Source organism: Chrysemys picta, chromosome 11, assembly GCF_011386835.1.
Source record: "Chrysemys picta bellii isolate R12L10 chromosome 11, ASM1138683v2, whole genome shotgun sequence".
NCBI classification, from domain to species: Eukaryota; Metazoa; Chordata; order Testudines; family Emydidae; genus Chrysemys; species Chrysemys picta.
Genome location: NC_088801.1, coordinates 27,643,436 through 27,661,649, shown reverse-complemented (window position 1 = coordinate 27,661,649; position 18,214 = coordinate 27,643,436). Strand labels below are relative to the sequence as shown.

The window sequence follows — 18,214 nt, the reverse complement described above, 5'->3', positions numbered from 1 at the left end:
CTTTCCCTGATGTGTGTTTAATCCACGCAAAGAGAGAGAAATAGAGAGGGTCCATCTGCAATCTTTGTCACTGTCAGTTTTACAAATTGTCCCATTGTTGTTAGCTCTTAGCAGGGCGGATCAGACAGAGGTATGAATTTCATCCACAGATAGGTAAAGTGAGGAGCTAACAGCCTAAAATCTTAAAGGAACACAATCCACTTGAAATCTAAACCTTTTTTGAAAAATAAGTTAAATGGTATTTCAGGTGCTACAATTGCCTTTCAGTCCCCCAGCAGTTTTTATGGATTTGCAATCACATTTTCCTAATTTTTAAAACATTTTTCTCTCCACTGTTAACTGTGTGACAAATCTACACCCACAACAAGGGGGAATGGACATGGAAGAAGGAGATTTTCCTAAAACTTTCAGTGGGATTTATTCTCTTAAATCCCTTAAGTGCTTTGTGAAAATCTCACCTAAATGAACAGATGAAACAGTGAAACTGCTAAGACTGTGAGAATTGATTTAAGCTCCGTTGATATAAGGCATTCTGAAACCAAAATAGGAGTGTCCACACAGGAGGTTTCTACCAATTTAGTTAATCGGTTTTGTGTACAGCTCTACTCTAGAGCTATGTGAATAACAGATTTTGTTTTGGTTCACTGGAAATTCAGAAAAATAATATTTAAAAAATGGTTTTGAATTAAATTTTGAATTTTTTTGGTGAATTTAAGTTTTAAAAAAATTATTTCTAGTTGAACAAAGCGTTTCATTCAATCCTAAACAAAAATGTTTTCTTTTGATTTCCTGCATTTTTTAACATTTTATAGCATTTTAACATCCCAGGTTAGCACAAACAAGTCCAAATAAAAGGCCAAACAAATCTTTAGAATAATAGCCCTTCTGACCCTCTCAGGCTTCAGTGTAGTCCCCTTGTTGGCTCTGTCTCAGGGCCTCCCCCTGCAGAAGCCTAACCTGCTCCAGTAGTGTTCTTCCTCAGTTGTTACTTGTCTGTTTAAACCTTATCCCCGGGCTTCCCTCCACCAGAGAGACCTGTCTCCTCTGCAGTCTCTCTCCAACGGAGCTCCCTCAGTCTACTTATAAGGCCTAGCTTTGCCTTCTCTGGCCAGGGGGCACCTCCTCCAGGTGCAGAGTATGACTAATTCGTGTTCTTTCCCTTTCCTTGCCAATGGTGGGGGTTAAACCTCATCACACTCCCCCTTTATCACCCCTCAAGGATTAGGAACAATTGGGAATGTGGTCCCTGCATTCATGTGTCAGGGAAGGGGCTTCACCATATTCTCACATTCTACACAGTTTACAGAGCTGGGCAGCCACAGTGTGCATGTGACATGTGCTACTCGCAGCTCTGAGAAGAACTATGCTCCCTGAGGTACAGTTCCTCCTGCAAGACATCTCCACACCACTCTACCTTCCCTCCCTGCAAAATGATCCCTCCATGCTATTCCCAGCTCCAGGCTGTGATTGAATGCTACCGTCTAGCCTGTAGTGTGAGGAGTATTCTTTGTGGTGACCTACTTCGCATAGTCCAGCTTGGTGCGTGTGTGCATGAGTGTGACAGAGAGAGAGAGGTGGTTAGAATTTCCCAGCTTACAAGCCTGTGCTCTAATTTTGCCTCTGATATGGACTTTCTTTGCAGCCTTGGGCAAGTGACTTAACTAGCCTGCTCTAGGAATGCAGGATGCATGTTGTAGGGGATAGCTCGCTGGACTGGGATCCTGAAGACCTCATTTTAATAACCAGTCATAGACTCTCCTTTGTGACCTTGGGCAAGTAACCTAACCCTGTGCCTCAGTTCCTTGTCTGTAAAGTGGCAACAACTACCTACCTCATGAAGGGTTGTGAGAATAAATCCATTAATGACTGAGGCGCCTAGATAGATAGAATCTCTCTGTCGCCATTCCACAAACTGTAAATTGGGGATTACATTCTTTACTTACCTCAGAGGAATATATGAAGATTAATTAATGTTTATAAAATGCTTTGAAGATGAAGTATTATTATTATTTTATTATTTATTATGGCTCTGCTGTTGTACTTGCCCTGAGATCCGCTTTAGCTTGTGAAATTATTTCTGATATTGCACTTAGGGTGACCAGGTGTCCGGTTTTTGACCGGAACACCCAGTCAAAAAGGGACCCTGACGGCTCCGGTCAGCACCACTGACCGGGCTGTTTAAAGTGTGGTCAGTGGTGCTGCGGGGCTCAGGCAGGCTAGTCCCTACCTGTCCTGTCACCGCACTGTGCCCTGGAAGCGGCCAGCAGGTCCGGCTCCTAGGTGGCGGGGCCACGGGGCTATGCGTGCTGCTCCTGCCCCGAGCACTGGTTCTGCACTCCCATTGTCCAGGAACTGGTTCCCGGCCAATGGGAGCTGGGGGGTCGGTGCCTGCAGGTGAGAGCGGCGTGTGGAGTCTCCTGGCCCCTCTGCCTAAGACCCGCACCTGCTGGCCGCTTCCGGGGTGCAGCGCGGTGCCAGGATAGGCAGACAGACTGCCTTAGTCCCGCTGCGCCACTGACTGGGAACCGCCTGAGTTAAGCCCACACCCCAGCTTCGAGGTCCAACCCCCGCCTCAGCCCTGAGCCCCCCCAAACCCAGAGCCCTCTCCTATACCCCAAGCCCCTCATCCCTGGCCCCACTCCAGAGCCTGCACCCCCAGCCAGAGCCCTCACCCCCCCAAACCCCAGCCCTCTGCCCCAGCCCAGAGCCTCCTCCCACACCTTGAACCCCTCATCCCAGGCCCCACCCCAAAGCCTGCACCCCCAGCTGGAGCCCTCACCCCCCCCCTGCACCCCACCCCCTGCCTCAACCCGTGGCCCCCTCCCGCACTCCGAATCACTCAGCCCCACCCCCCTGCATGGAGCCCCCTCCTGCACCCCAAACCCCTCATACCCAGCTCCACCCCAGAGCCAGCACCCCCAGCCCAGAGCCTGTACCTCTTCCCATGCCCCAACCCCCTGCTCAACCTGCAGCCTCCTCCCACATTCCGAATCCCTTGGCCCCACCCCCCAGCCTGGAGCCCCCTCCCATACCTTTAACCCCTCATCCCCAGCCCCACCCCATAGCCCGCACCCTCAGCTGGAGCCCTCACCACCTCCCACACCCAACTCCCTGCCCCAGCCCGGAGCCCCCTCTCACACCCTGAACACCTCATTTCTGGCCCCACCCTGGAGCTCATATCCTCAGTTAGAGCCCTCACCGCCCTCCCCATCCCCCAACCCAACCCCACCCCACCCCCTGCCCCAGCCCAGTGAAAGTGAGTGAGGGTGGGGGAGAGCGAGCCTCCAAAGGAGGGGGAATGTAGTGAGCGGGGGTGGGGCCTTGGGAAGGGGCGGGGCTAGGGTGTTCGGTTTTGTGGGATTAGAAAGTTGGCAACCCTAATCACACCTCATTAGCACAAGTAGAAGTTTGTGTTAGTGTCTCTGTATAGGTAGATGGATGACTACATAGAGAAAGAGAGAGAGAAATATATGTAGTAGTGAGTGTGGTATTAGAAATTATATGTTTGCACACATATATATTATCAGTTAAAAGTGAAATAGACAAAAATTGTACAATTGCGTGGGGTTTTTTAGTGCTTGAGTACCATGGGTTTTACTTGAAAGCAGAGTTTCTTTATTTCTGCCTCTCTTTCTTACTTTAATGATGATATAATTCAACTATAAAACACATCTGACTGGTGTTACACTATGTTCACACTCTACAACACAAAGTAGTTTTAAATCACATACAATACAGTAAAAATGTGACTGCAGTGTTTTTGTTCTTTCCTGTGTTCTTATTCATAGGATATCAATAACTAGAGTGACAGCCGACATTTCTCTTGCTAAGAGGTCTGTCCTAAATAATCCGAGCAAGAGGGCAATAATTGAGCGGTCGAATACCAGGTCCAGTTTAGGTAAGATGTTAGCACGTGTACTGCACTGCACATAGTGACATCCAGGAGCAAAGTGACAGCTTTTAAATGTCATGAGCCCTTCTGTTATAACCATGAGATGCCTATAGCATCAGCTACTGGAAACAAGCAGGTTCTTGCAGAAAAGGCTTTTTAGTAGTCCACCAGAACTTTTCGGCACCAGTATAAATCTTATTCACCTATGCCTGATCCATTGCCTATTGAAGTCAATAAGAAGAGTCTTTGTATTGACTTCAGTGGACTTTGGATCAGGTCCATAACCCGTATCTGAATTTAACTCCAAGTGATCTGTTCCCCTATTGATGCAGTGGATTTAAATGGGTAAATCCAAATTTCATATATGTTGATGGGAGAAAAAGGCTCTTGGGGATAAAATTCACCCCAGTGTGTACTGGCTGGACAAAGCTCAGTGCACTATATAAGCTTCATATTAAGTGCCCAAGTGGAACATTAGTATGGCTTACTTAGAACCTTTTCTGGGCCTTGTACATTAAGGTTTGCTTCATTCTGAGTGACTGATTTTGTATTTTAAGTCATGAATAGTGCTAAGAAAACAACTGTGAAATGTTTAGAAATAATTAGTTTGGTCATGTAGCCACTTTATTGGGTGAACCATATTATTTCTAACGGATTTAGAGTCTGTGTGTGTTTAGGGGCACGTAAGAACAAAACTTAGTAAGTAACCTTATGCTTTATAGATTATTCGAGTAGCAGTTAGGTGGATAGACTACATTGACTATAATTTTTATTAATATTTCCAAATACAGCAAATATACCAACATACCAGATTCATCATAGTATGCAAAATAAATAAATAGGGTTAGTATTAAGGGAGGGGCAAGGAAGTGACATATCTTTCTTCAGGGTCTAAGTTAATCATAGACCTCTAAAAACTCAGCCCAAATTGCTTTGAATTTTTCTGGAATTCCCTTTCTGCGGAATGCGTGTCATTCATTAGCTGCGAGATCAGCCATATCATTGAGCCAGGCATCAATATTTGGTGGGGATCCACTTTTTCATGATTAATTTTTTAGCCACTAAAGCTCCATTTTGGAACCGTGCTACCTTGTTACCAGGTAATCTCCAGATATTGGAAATATATCCAAGAATTAAACTTGAGGTGGAGGGCTCCAATTTAGCATCCAATATCAAATTGGTCCTTTGACCCAACTTACATCAGAAATTCTTGATACAGAGGTGCTCCCAAAACATATGAGCTAACATAACATCAGGGGAGTTACATTGCCAACAACAGTCAGCATTCATGAGGCTTATTCCCTTTAGCGTTTGTGGGGACCAAAGTAGCATTTTTAAAAACAGTCTAAAAATGTATGGTCTGTACTTGCATCACCTATTCTAGTCTCCTGTGTAAATCACAAACATTTATTTATACATGAAGTCCATTTATTGTACATATACTGTACACCAAAACCAATGGCACATGTGATTTATTTTTCTAAACAGCATTGGGGTAGAGCAGTTATGACCTGTTGTGGTGGTGTTGTTGTTGTTGTTGTTTAGCTGAAGTGCAGAGTGAAATTGAAAGAATCTTTGAGTTGGCAAGATCCTTACAGCTGGTTGTCCTAGATGCGGATACTATCAATCATCCAGCACAACTTATTAAGACATCTTTAGCACCGATTATTGTCCATGTTAAAGTGTCATCTCCAAAGGTAATTACAATCATCTTTAAAATATATGCATTTTACTTTTAAAATGTTACATGCTCATTGTCCTCTGAGATAGGATGTGTTCTCTTTCCCCCTCAAAATGCACATGTTGACACTAGTGAGAGCTTTGTGCTCATATCAGAAGAAAACCATGCTGTTGTATACAGGTTCTTATACAGGCCCATCCCTGTAATATCTGAGCCCTTTCCAGTAGTGCATTAAATGCCATGACTAACCTGTCTCATATGGTCCCCTTTTTATTTTTTTTCTCTCATCCTCTCCCTTGAGGGGGAATCCTTCTCTGTTTAAAATCCTCATGCAACTATTTACCTTGAAAATAGATATTTATTTTCAGTTACAATTGTAGTGAGTTTAATGTTCATGAAAGATGCTGCATTGACAGCCCTAAAGATTTAAGCCCTTAATTCATCTTTAGAACAAGTGCCATCTCTCCTCACTCCACCTTAAGTCTCACTTGGAGGGCCACCTCTAGAGGTGAGAGATTAGATCAGTCCTTGGTGCTTCTATTGAGACTCCCAACCAGGAAACTAGCTAGTTGTGGTTTTTGGGATGTCCTCTGGGTTCTTCATGTAGAGCACAAAAGTCATTTTTTTAAAGTGCTGCTTTAAGGTCCTTAATAACCTTTGCACACTTAGGCCTTGTCTATATTATAGCACCAGTTTAACTGAAGATGTGTTTTTAAATTGATTTAAACCTGGTTTGTATTGATTTTAGCGTAATTCAGTTACTAACTAAATAAAGCTAAAATAATATAAACAAGGAGGACATTGATATAAGAGAATCCACGCAGGGGTTTGCACCAATTTTCATTTAAAAAACAATCTTAATGAAACTTCTGAAAGTTTTAATATAGACAAGGCTGTAGCCCCAATAGTGGTTTAGCAGTCAATACCTGACTACTTGTGTTCTTTCACAATTTGCTTGTCGTTACTTTAACTACTGGCAGTTAAGGATGGCTTCTATTACCTAGCATTATACTTCAGTACCATAGACTTTGGGGTGAATAACTTCTTCCAGATCCTTCACTCACTTTTCTAGAAAACCTACATGTTTTCTAAAGCTAAAAGTCCGAATCTTCACGTGGTGCAAATGGAGGTACGGTGATTATGTCAGTTGGGGATCTGGCTCACATTCTATAAGAAAACAGTATAATTTAAGTTTTAACAGCACCCCTTAGTGCACTTATAATAATATAAAGTTCTTAATGTAAACTCAGTAAACATAATTTGCATATTCCCTGCTGACTGCTATTGAATTTTCCTGAGGTGGTGCTGGTTGTACTAGCTACACCCATTCTATTGAATGGAAAGTTATCTGGCAAGTGAGTGGGGGAAGGGGGGGATCAAGAGCACAAAGGTCAAGGGCACACTTTTTTTTTTTTAAGTCTTTCTCCCAAAGGCTTGTGAGCAGGGTGTTTGATACTATAATTTTCTTTTATAGTTTATAGATAAATAATTTAGAATTCCTAATTTCTCCCACCCCCTAAATTCTATTAATGAGCATACTGCAGGAAAAAATGAGGTAATATGAACTGTGGGTGTTAAAAAACCTTCTTTATCAAAATATACTTCTGAGCAGACTGTCACCATAATATCAGTATTGCACAGCATAATATACTATTACTGTTATGCTATAATCAAACTAGTGCAACTGCATAATTTTCAGGGAGCATTGGAAAACAGTCCTTTAGAAAATTATATTTGTTGACAATAACCTTGTGCTTAGAACCAGAACAAAGCAAAATCACAGTTTAAACTGCATTTGGAAAATATGCTATGGGTCGAATCCCATGCTGAGATAAACATGCACAAATCCCAGTGATATAAATTGAAGAATTTGCATCTGTATGATGACAAAATTTGGTCCATTATATTAAATGTAATACAAATAAGAGCTTATTACATTGGTTAATCCTGTCATTGGCATTTGGATCTCTTGTATCTGGGGATGTTTGACTCTTATACTCATGTTTTCCTCTTTTCCTCTCTCAGGTTTTGCAGCGACTGATTAAATCCAGAGGAAAGTCACAAAGTAAACACTTAAATGTTCAGTTGGTGGCAGCTGATAAACTTGCACAGTGTCCACCAGTAAGTACAGAAAACCCAACAAGAATAAAACTCCAGATCAATGAACTGGAGTTTTGTACATTTCTACTGTGTTTATCGTTGATATAATTGAATTCACATTTTGTCAGTTGACTTTTTGGTGATGCTCACAGCCCTCCAGTCCTAGACCAGCTAAGAAAAAAAAGTCGACACTATTCAGTCACTTTTTATACTCAAAGAAGTAGCCTGTCTGTGGCCCTAAAATAACCTGCATTTTAAGATTGAGTTTCTGGCACTTCAGCAAGGAATGCTCTCAAAAGATCATCTGTTGAGACATTCCAGTTGGCCCAGTGGAGCTAGACAATTATCGCAAGCCACCTTGTTGGGATCATGATTAGCCATTTTAATTGATGTGGAGTCCTGCATTTAGCAGGCCTGCAAGCTGCCCCAGATGTTTAGGCAAGCTGATGGGGTAGTTTTCTATGGGGAGGGCATATAGGTGTATGTGGAAAACCAGCTAAAATTGTTTAGACTTTTGAAACTCAGCCCAAGGTTTTGTTGCAGGACAAACCTTTCTGTTGAAACGCACACAGATGGTAACTTGCCTATATGACAACCCAATGTCTATGCATGAGAATGAGCATGGTAAGACGAAACAGTCCATGTCACATCATGGGGTCTCATTGGGAAATCTATCTTAGGTTTTTCTAGAGCACCCACTGGTGTAGTATCAAAGAGAAAAATCATGGAAAAATCAGATTTGAAGAGTGAGAGCTATAGTGGACTTCAAATAACAGAATCCTCTCAGCTCTTCCCAAGTACTAGGAAGTTCTGTTTGGCGTATATCTACATTTCTAGCTGTCCTCCTTCAAGTCCACCCCAAGGAGGTGGTGGACTTAGCAGTAATTTATTGTAAGGGTCAGAAGGGAATTGGGTGCTGCTGTCATGCTCCCAGCTGCCAAGCAGAAAGCCTACTGTAAGGGTCTCCTTAATCCAAGAATAGAGAAATATGGGAGACCTGTAAGGCCATGTCTACACTACCACTTATGTCAGCAAAACTTACGTTGCTCAGGGGTGTGAAAAAAACACCCCCTTGAGCAACATGAGTTTTGCCAGAATAAGTGGTAGTGAACACAGTGCTGTGTCAGCAGAAGAGCTTCTCCTGCCAACATAGCTACTGTCGCCCATTGGGGGTGGTTTATGTCAACGGGAGAGATCTCTCCTGGTGGCATAGAGTGGCTACAAAAGAGATCTTATAGTGGTGCAGCTGCATCTGTACAGCTATGCTGCTGTAAACTCTCTAATGTGGACAAGTCAGTGTGTCATCCAACAGGTATAGGAAGGTTAAGAAACAGCCACTGCTGCCAATAGGATGCCAGCTAGTAACTTGTTAGACAAAAGAGATGCTCTCAAACATCCAAGAGCTGTTTTCTGAGTCCTCAAGCTGATCATGGGCGAGAGGTTGATTCTGTGGTTCTCTCCAGACTTGGCGGGAAAATTGAGGCATTTTTTGTTGTTTGTTTAATCGGGTGAGTCTTGGTCCACATGCAGATTTGCACTGAAATGATAAAAGGTGTGAATTCAAACCAATTTAGTCATTTTGGTGCATGCCTTTGTGTGGATACTGTTATTTCAGAATGAAGGTGACTAAACTCAAACCACTTTTATTTCAAAATAAGAGTGTCCACACACAAATCTGCCCCACAATAACTAAATTGATTTTGCATGTACCTGGAGGTAATTAACCCCATCTGAAACACTGCTTAACACCTAGTCTAGATGCAGTTTAACACCCTTACCATCATGTTAACTGGAGGGGTTGATGCTAACCTGATTATAAAGGCGTTAGGCTTTGTCTGGATTAGAATTTGAAGATACGATGGTAGCAAATTTTAGGGCTTGTCTACACTGGCAATTTACAGCGCTGCAACTTTCTCGCTCAGGGGTGTAAAAAAACACCCCCCTGAGCGCAGCAAGTTTCAGCGCTGTAAAGCGCCAGTGTAGACAGTGCTCCAGCACTGGAAACTGCGCCCCTTGTGGAGGTGGTTTTTTTTTTTTTTTAGAGCGCTGGGAGAGAGCTCTGCTGTGACCACACAAGCCATGTTAAAGCGCTGCTGCGGCAGCACTTTAGCATTGCCAGGGTACACTAGCCCTTAGTTAAATCTAGTGTAGACAAGGCACACTGCCTTTAACATGTGCTAGGTTCCCCACTAGGCTCAACCCATTTAGCACAGTAAGGCAGTATGCTTTCTTTACACTAGACTTTTAAAGCCTGTTAGTTAACACAGGTCAGCTGGCATGTGCTAACGTCACACCTGAAATTCTAGTCTAGACAAGACCTTAAACTGCATCTAGTTAAGTGGTGGGTCAAATGGGGTTAGGTACCTCGAGGTACCTGACTTGATTTAAAGAGGCACCTTTTTTCCTAGGCTAGAGAGCTCTTGTGTCACTGGTGGCCATAGGACTAGTGTAGTCTCCCAGGGGTGTTGTTCTTTCATACTCCTGAATGCTGTAGCTCTGTCAACCTAAGTTTTAAGTGTAGACCAGTCTTTAGCCTTTGTCTTCACTGCAAGTGAAGGTGTGATTGCAGCAAGGGTAGACATACCCATACTTGCTTTAATTTAGCTAGCACAGGTAACAATAGTAGTGAAGGTGTTATGGCACAGTCCATCACTAGCAACCCAAATAAGGCTAGGTCTACACTACCCGCCTGAATCGGCGGGTAGAAATCGACCTCTCGGGGATCGATTTATCGCGTCCCGTCGGGACGCGACAATCGATCCCCGAATCGACGCTCTTACTCCACCAGCGGAGGTGGGAGTAAGCGCCGTCGACGGGAAGCCACGGAGGTCGATTTTGCCGCCGTCCTCACAGCGGGGTAAGTCGGCTGCGATACGTCGAATTCACGTAGCTGAATTTGCGTATCTTAAATCGACTCCCCCCTGTAGTGTAGATGTATCCAGGGTCCCTGGCAGGCTTTTACTCAGGCAACTAGCCTGAGTTCAAGCCCATGCCACCATGTCTACAATACTATTATTACCCTTTCTAGCTAGATTAAACCTAACAGGATTATTCCTACCAGTGCTTCAGTCACACCATCACTTTTCAGTGAAGACATACCTTTAGTAGAGCCTGGGCATAGTAGGGTCACTGCATCACAGCTGACAACTTTTCATAAGCAGTTGTTGCTTTCTTTTTCTCCTGCCTGCTGGAACTTGGCCCCTTCCCTCTATACCCTAACTGCTGGGAGTCCGGATGCCTCCTTTCTTCCATTGGATTTTGAAGCATGGCAGAGGAGTGAGGTTGAATTATTTCCTACAGCAAGCTCCTTACATGGCAAAAACAAGCCTGCTAAACTGAAATAAAGGACCACCTTCTCCCCGCCACAGACTAAGTCTTTACTTTCTGATCTATTAAAAATACCAGAACTGTGTGGAACAAATAATTACAGATAACCACAGTTGATAGTTATAATATTGCCATCTCAAGCATTTCAAATTCATAAGTTAGGCCATGAAAAATCATGAGATTGACTTAAAATCATGCCAAGTCATTTCTTTTGCCCTCTGGTTTTTGAGTGTTCACACTTTCAAGCTTTTCTCTGCAGCTGTGAGGGACAGAAAATTCCTTTTACTTTGTTTGTTTTTATATGAAAACTGAGATTCTCCCTTAATTCCATAATTCTGGGAACTGGGGCTTTAAGAAAAATGCAAACACCAAATATTTTGAGACTCTCACTGAAGTTATGAGCATTGTCAGCACATTTTATGGTGAGCAAAGAGGGAGCCTGTTATGAAAGGTATAATGCCTCGAGTGCTGTGTGGAACACTGGTGCATAGCAAATCTTGCTACAGCTTTAAAAAGCTGTAGCAAGGTCTCCCCTTAGCACAGTCATCCTAGCATGTGAGGATATGAGGCATAGCCCCTCCCGTGCTGAGTAATGCCCCTGCTGCAGTAATGCTCAGCACTGCCTGCAGCATAAAACAGCCACCTTCCCCAGCACTGGGAGATAGATTGTGTGTGCCCTTTGTGTTGGTATGCTGGAGGCAGGGCACCGCACCGTCGTCCCCAGTCTAGTACTCCTGTACAAGGAGACTCCTGATTTAACCCAACCAGTGCCCCCTGCAATATAAACATTGTTTCTTGTTCTTAGTTCTAGAACTTTCATTGAGGATAGAAAGAGAGGGCAACCAAACAAATGTGGACATGTAATTCCTTAACTACACTTGGTTGGAGAGGGGCATGTATTGTCATAAACTGTCCCATTCTTCTCAGGAAGGGGGGCTTCTGTCCCGTGCCATCTTAGAAAAGGATAGGTGATGATGATCATTTTAGAGCAAAGAATTCATTCTGTCCCAACCCCTCCCTTTTCATGGCAATGACATACTGTAAGCATCTCTGGTTACAGTAACAGTAGGATCTAGTGTTCTCTCTTCTGTCACCCTGCTTGTGTTCCACCCTGAGCAGTACTGAAAGTTGTTCAAGTCGTCTCAAATTTATATTGGTGAGTCCACTGTATTATGTTTATCTCATGAGTAATTTTCCATTGAATCATGTTGTTACAATGAAGGGAAGAAAAAGGATATTTCTATGGATGCTGTTCAGAACACATTAACTAAAACAAAATATTATATAAGTTCTGTAGCAGCAATAACCAAAAAGATATATCAGGCCTAATTCAGACTGCGTGTAAATGGAGTTAAATGGAGTCTGACCTATTCACATTGCATCTGAATTTGGTCCATGGTGTTTACTCAGGCCTGTCATTGCTGCTTGCATGTACAACACTATCTGTAGAGTTCACCATCCCATTCTTCACATTGGAAAAATCATTTATTTCTCCATTTGAAAAGAGCAGCCTGTGCAGTGCTTAATTTGTAATGAAAGAGATGCTGGGGCTCAAGCAATTTTTTTACATTCATAACTGAAGCAGCAAGTCCAGAGGTGCCAGGGCTATGAACTGCCAAGGCTAGAGGTGCCGGGGATCAGTCCTGGCACAAAATAAGCGCTGAGCCTGTGCATATTTCATTCATGCGCTCATTTATGCAATGCCTTCCTCTTATTTTAGCTAAGTCTTTTCCTACCAGTTGGACTGAAGTGAGTGAGTTTGATTGAAAGAAATGGCCTGCACCTGCAGGATGCATGCCACATCTTACCTAGCACATAATAGCACTTTATAATATCCACAGCATCTGATATAATTCAGCTTTTATTCCACATCTTGAGATTTTATTTAGACAAACTCCCACTGACATTACACTCAGTCCTTGCTCAGGCAAGGTCTCATTGAAAGCTCAAGATTTGGACTTGTAGTTCCCATGAGCCAAATTCCATCCACAGATGCACACGTCAGCTTCCCACTGAAGTCAATTAGTCTCACTCGAATTTCACACCGTTTTTACTTCATTGAAATTATCCCAATTTATACCGCTGCTAAGGAGATAGATATCTGTAGAGGAGGGCAGACTCTGGCCCATGGTGAATACATTTAAAGGACATATTCTACTTTTGACTATGCAAACACAGCTCCCATTGGTGTTACTATAGTTGGACAGATAAAATGAGGAAAATTGGGCCTGCACTCTATTCTGTCTCATTCAGAATGTTGGTTTTCCTTAAATCAGTGGCAACTTTTCTAGTCAGAGACCAAACTAGCCAATAATATCTGCCCCAAGCAATTAGATTAAAAGGGTGGAGGCTGTGTTATTTTTAATACAAAGGATGGGCTACCTTGTTAAATCCTTTCCCACGTTGCTGGGCAATTACTTGGAGCTGTGGGGTCACTCGTGTGTAAATATTCACCAGCGTAAGTAAGGGTCACATAATCTAGCTCTATTTGATTGCTGAGGTTTTGGTTAAATTTCACAGGAGGAGTAAATTAAGCAATGATTCAATTAAGTGAAAGTATATTGCTAATATGGAAGATTCTTATCATAACCCTGTACAATATTGTATATCTTTTACATTTTAATCTATGCAGTATATTTCACAGCTCAAATTCTAGCAAGAAGAATATTTGCATACTCCCATCTTCTTTATGTATTGGGGATGAAATGTTTAGTGTATTTGGATATATCTGAAAGCCGTCAAAAATCACATTTCTAATTTGCATGGTGCTGAGAGTCGTTGTTATGAAACTGATTAGTACTGTACATCTAGACATTATAAAAATACTTGTCTTTTTTGGAATATCTAACTGCTTTCATTAGCAATTGCTCATTAATTTTTCACTGATGCTGTTCATGCTGTGCTAAGAATACCTACCACTGCAGAATTCATTAAGCAGTAGCAGTTACTTTACATGGCTTAATGAAACAGGAACTGTACCAAGAAGGTAGTTAAAATGTGCTAGTCAAATACAGTTTATTATTTCATTTTTGGATTTATACAAGTGCTCAAAAAAGGTGCATCTGTGTGTGCTCTAGGTGCTTTTGACATAACTTAAAATTCATTGGAAATAATACCCCATCATAAGTAAAGTGCAGCAGTACAATTAAGTATAACCCAGCACCAGCTAGCCAGGAAATTTAAAATGTCAAGTCCCCCCTCACCTTCCAGTAATTTTCCACCCTTACAGTTCCATCTGTGGAGTTCATTCCCTCTGGGTCTACAAGTATCCCTGAATGAAGCTAGAGAGTGGGGTGCAGGAAGCCAACCCTTCTTCCTTTTCAGCCCCCATAAACTATATGTGAAGGGAGGGTGGTGAGGTCCCAGCAATGGGCTGGCTGGGACCAGGTTGGGAAGAGGGATGGCTGGCAGCTGCCTCCTAAATAGGTGAATATGATGAAGGAAATAACGGTGACCTGCACTGTACAATTTATTGCCAGGTACTCCTAGATATTTTAGGTGAAAATAAAATTGCAGCCCTAACTACATCACATCCATTGCCTCCTGTCTTCTGTCCTGTGTGGCTGGACAATGGTAACATAGTAGACATAAGGAAATGAAAATACTAGTTATTCTAGGTAGGAATTCTAAATAGATAAAGCTGAGGAGAGGCGATTTCTTCCTTGGTTCATTTTGGTTCAAGAAAAGCAACAGGGAAATCTTTACACATGAGGTTTTGTCCAAAGGATAGAGAACACTGCAATAATACATACTGCTTAGGAAATTGATAGTGAATTGAGCTGTTAACAACATAGATACTATCTCTACTGTACTCTTTATCATTGACCTAGAAGAAAATATACAATTATCACTGATAAAAATTTGCAGATGACATAAAACTTGGAGGAGTGGTGAATAAGAGACAGGAGACAGATCACTGTTTCAGAGCAACCTGGATTGCTTGGTAAACTGGGTATAAGCAAATGATACGTGTTTGTAATATGACTAAATGTAAATGTATACATCTAGGAACAAAGAATGTAGCTCATACTTACGGGATTGTGGGACTCTATCCTGGGAAACAGTGACTCTGAAAAAGATTTGGGGGTCATGGAGGATAATCAGCTGAACTCCAGTGTGATATCTTGGCCAAAAAACCAAATGTGATCCTATAGTGCATAGAATCATAGAAGATTAGAGTTGGAAGAGACCCCAGGAGGTCATCTAGTTCAGCCCCCTGCTTAAAGCAGGATCAACCCCAACTAAATCATTCCAGCCAGGGCTTTGTCAAGCTGGTCCTTAAAAACCTTTAAGGATGGAGATTCCACCACCTCCCTAGGTAACCCATTCCAGTGCTTCACCACCCTCCTAGTGAAATAGTTTTTCCTAATATCTAACCTAGACCTCGCCCACTGCAACTTGAGACCATTGCTCCTTGTTCTGTCATCTGCCACCACTGAGAACAACCTAGCTCCATTAACAGGGGAATCTCCAGTAGGACTAGAGAGGTTATTTGAACTCTGTAGTTGGCACTGGTTCAACTGCTGCTGGAATACTGTGCCAGTTCTGGTTCCCACAGTTCAACAAGGATGTTGATAAATTGGAGACAGTTCAGAGAAGAGCCATGAGAATGATTAAAGAAAGCATGCCTTATGGTGATACTCAAGGAGGTCAATCTATTTATCTTAACAACGAGAAGGTTAAGGGGTGACATGATTAAAATTTATAATAATCTATAGGGAATAAATATTTAATAATGTGCTCTTCAGTTTAGAAGGTATAACACGACCCAATGGTAAATGGATCAGCAGACTTGAAACAAAATGTCTGTGCTAGCTAAGATAAGGGAGAACATCCAGGGAACAATTTACAATGGACAAGATAACAATGGATAAGATGAGGCTGAAACATAAGATGAGGTAAAAGTAAGTTGTGCATGGACAGTGTGTGCTATGCAGAGAATGGTTCCTACAAAGTGACCAAGCCAATCACAAAATGGTAATGCAATGGTATAGTGAATACAATGGAATGTATATAATGGAAGAGGATTTCTGTGTAACTTTGAATTTGTAATGTACCCTGCATCTACCGCCTGCATTAAGTCTGTTCAACTCAGCCTAGCATTGCTGTATGTCAAGTAAAAATACCTAAGTGACTAAAAAAAAAAAAAAGCGCCAAGTGAAAGAAGGCCTTGGGATTTTTTTTCAAGAGCCTGTGTATAGAGGAGGTCAGATTAGATGATCAGAGTGATCCCTTCTGGCCTTGGAATCTATGAATCTGTGTATCCATAAAAAGCTCTAAAGTAAAGATGATGATCTTAATGGAAAATGCATTTCAAGTAGAATCAGGGGGAAACTCTTTTAATCTCCTGCCTTTTCCCACAGGGTCATTTTTTGCTTATTCTCATTCTCTCTCTCTCTCACTCTCTCGTGCGTGCGTGCAATCCAAGTTAATCAGGAGTAAAATGGCTTGATACAGTAAAAACTTGAGTGATTCCTTTTGTAATGTACAGTTTTCCTATCTGATTTTTCAATTCATGGAGAAATTGCACTATATTAGGATTCAGATCGTGACACTTTTCATTAAATCAGTGGGATCATTTTGCTACTCAGCATGAGTAGGGTGGCAAAATCAGACCCTAAAAAGTGGCTTTTTGGTGACATTTATTAATATAATTAAAGAAAGGAAAATAAGGTTTTGTTCCAGATTTGATTGCTTTTTTGTAGATCAGTTTTACATTTTTTTCAGCTTCCTCCTCCTCATACTGAAGAATTAAAGGAATTCTGGTACTAAGTAATTTGTGTCATTTCTGCTTTACTCTTCTACTTACTTAGAATATTTAACTGTTTTCTTACTGAATATACTGGTCAGCAATAGAGATGTATATTTCATAGACAGTTGCTCATTTAGGACCTGATTCTGCCATCTTACTGACATTGAGACTCGCATCAAAATAAGGTTTAAATGGGACTTAAGTTATGCATAGACTTTGTGCTGGGCCTTTACATAGGGGTGAAGTTCAGTTTGTATAAGGGTGGATGAATCAGGCTCCTAGGGTCTGTTCTTCCCTGGCTAAACAAAATTCCCATTAATGGGAATTATTTGCCAACCTCACCTTATTTAGGAATCCGTCAGATATGGAAAGATAGTCTACTTTAGCGTGGTGGTGAATTCTAAGAGACTCACAGTTATAGCTACTAGTGTTCTACTATAATTTATTGTCACAAAGGAAACAGTAACATTCTGTTCCTACTGTTTTCTCCAACTACATTTAAATGTGAGCTGCTTTCATAGTTGTTCTCACATAATTTTAGCTTAATAAAATCATGTTCTCAGTCCAAATATTCTACTATTTCACATGCTATTGTGGAAATACATTGCTCAGGTACATTAACTACTTTCTCTCCTCCACATTTTTGGAGATGTCTGAATTATTATTGTATTATTCATGATATTGTTCTCTGCACCCTACAAATTGGGAGAGAGGGTGCCTGCCCCAAGGAGCTTAAAATCTATAGGCTCTATCTTGCCTGGAACAGAGCAGTTCTTCTTCAATTAGTGTTCCTAGGAGTGCTCCATTGTAGGTGTATCTGTGCCTCTAATCCGAGATTTTAGGAGCAGTGTCCATTCAGCCCTCACATGTGTTCTCCCTCCCTCATGGTCTGCCTCAAGGCTATCTGGCACTGCGTGGGTGAACCCCCATCAGTTCCTTCTCTACCACCTTTGGCCTCCAATGGAGCAAGCAGTTGTCCCTTCCTTATCTGTGTCATTAGCATAAGGAGTAGTTTCTTTTGTTCTCCTTAATAGTTAGTGTTTCCTTTTTACCTGTTTTTTTTTTGGGGGGGGGGGGGTTGGAGAAGAAAAGAAGAAAAAGAACTTTAGTTTGCATTTCCCACCTTGGTTAGGGGGATTCCTCCCCCTCACTCCCCATATAAATATTGTCTAAGTTCTTTCAGTTTAAAAAAAAAAAGAGGAAAGAAGAACTTTCTTCAGCATTCCTCACTGCTAGAGGATGATCGCGTCCCCCCCTCCCCCCTCTTCCTACGTGTACGTCTCCCCCAGTCTCAAGAGTTGTGTCTCTTCCCAGGAGTCTATTCCTGTAACAGACAGACACACTCACTGTATCTGGTGCCTGGTAGAGTCCCATATCTCCCAGAAGTGCTCTCTCTGCCACAAGCTAAAGTTGAGGTCTCGTGAGAACCAGAAGCTCAAGTTAAACCTCCTCCTTATGGAGA

General features: G+C 42.1%; 1 protein-coding gene across 12 annotated transcripts in view; it reads left to right on the top strand.

Annotated features, from left to right (window-relative positions):
- The window catches only part of CACNB4 (calcium voltage-gated channel auxiliary subunit beta 4), a 194,641-nt gene that overhangs the window by 159,501 nt on the left and 16,926 nt on the right, over window positions 1–18,214 (top strand). For all 12 annotated transcript variants that reach the window (XR_010591565.1, XR_010591564.1, XR_006176985.2 and 9 more), the window contains 3 exons: window positions 3,789–3,898; window positions 5,438–5,589; window positions 7,599–7,694. Coding sequence is in view for 8 of the 12 variants with exons in the window: in XM_005296461.5 (XP_005296518.1) it covers window positions 3,789–3,898; window positions 5,438–5,589; window positions 7,599–7,694 (358 nt within the window). In the remaining 4 variants the exon portion in view is untranslated. The remainder of the gene's footprint in view (window positions 1–3,788; window positions 3,899–5,437; window positions 5,590–7,598; window positions 7,695–18,214) is intronic.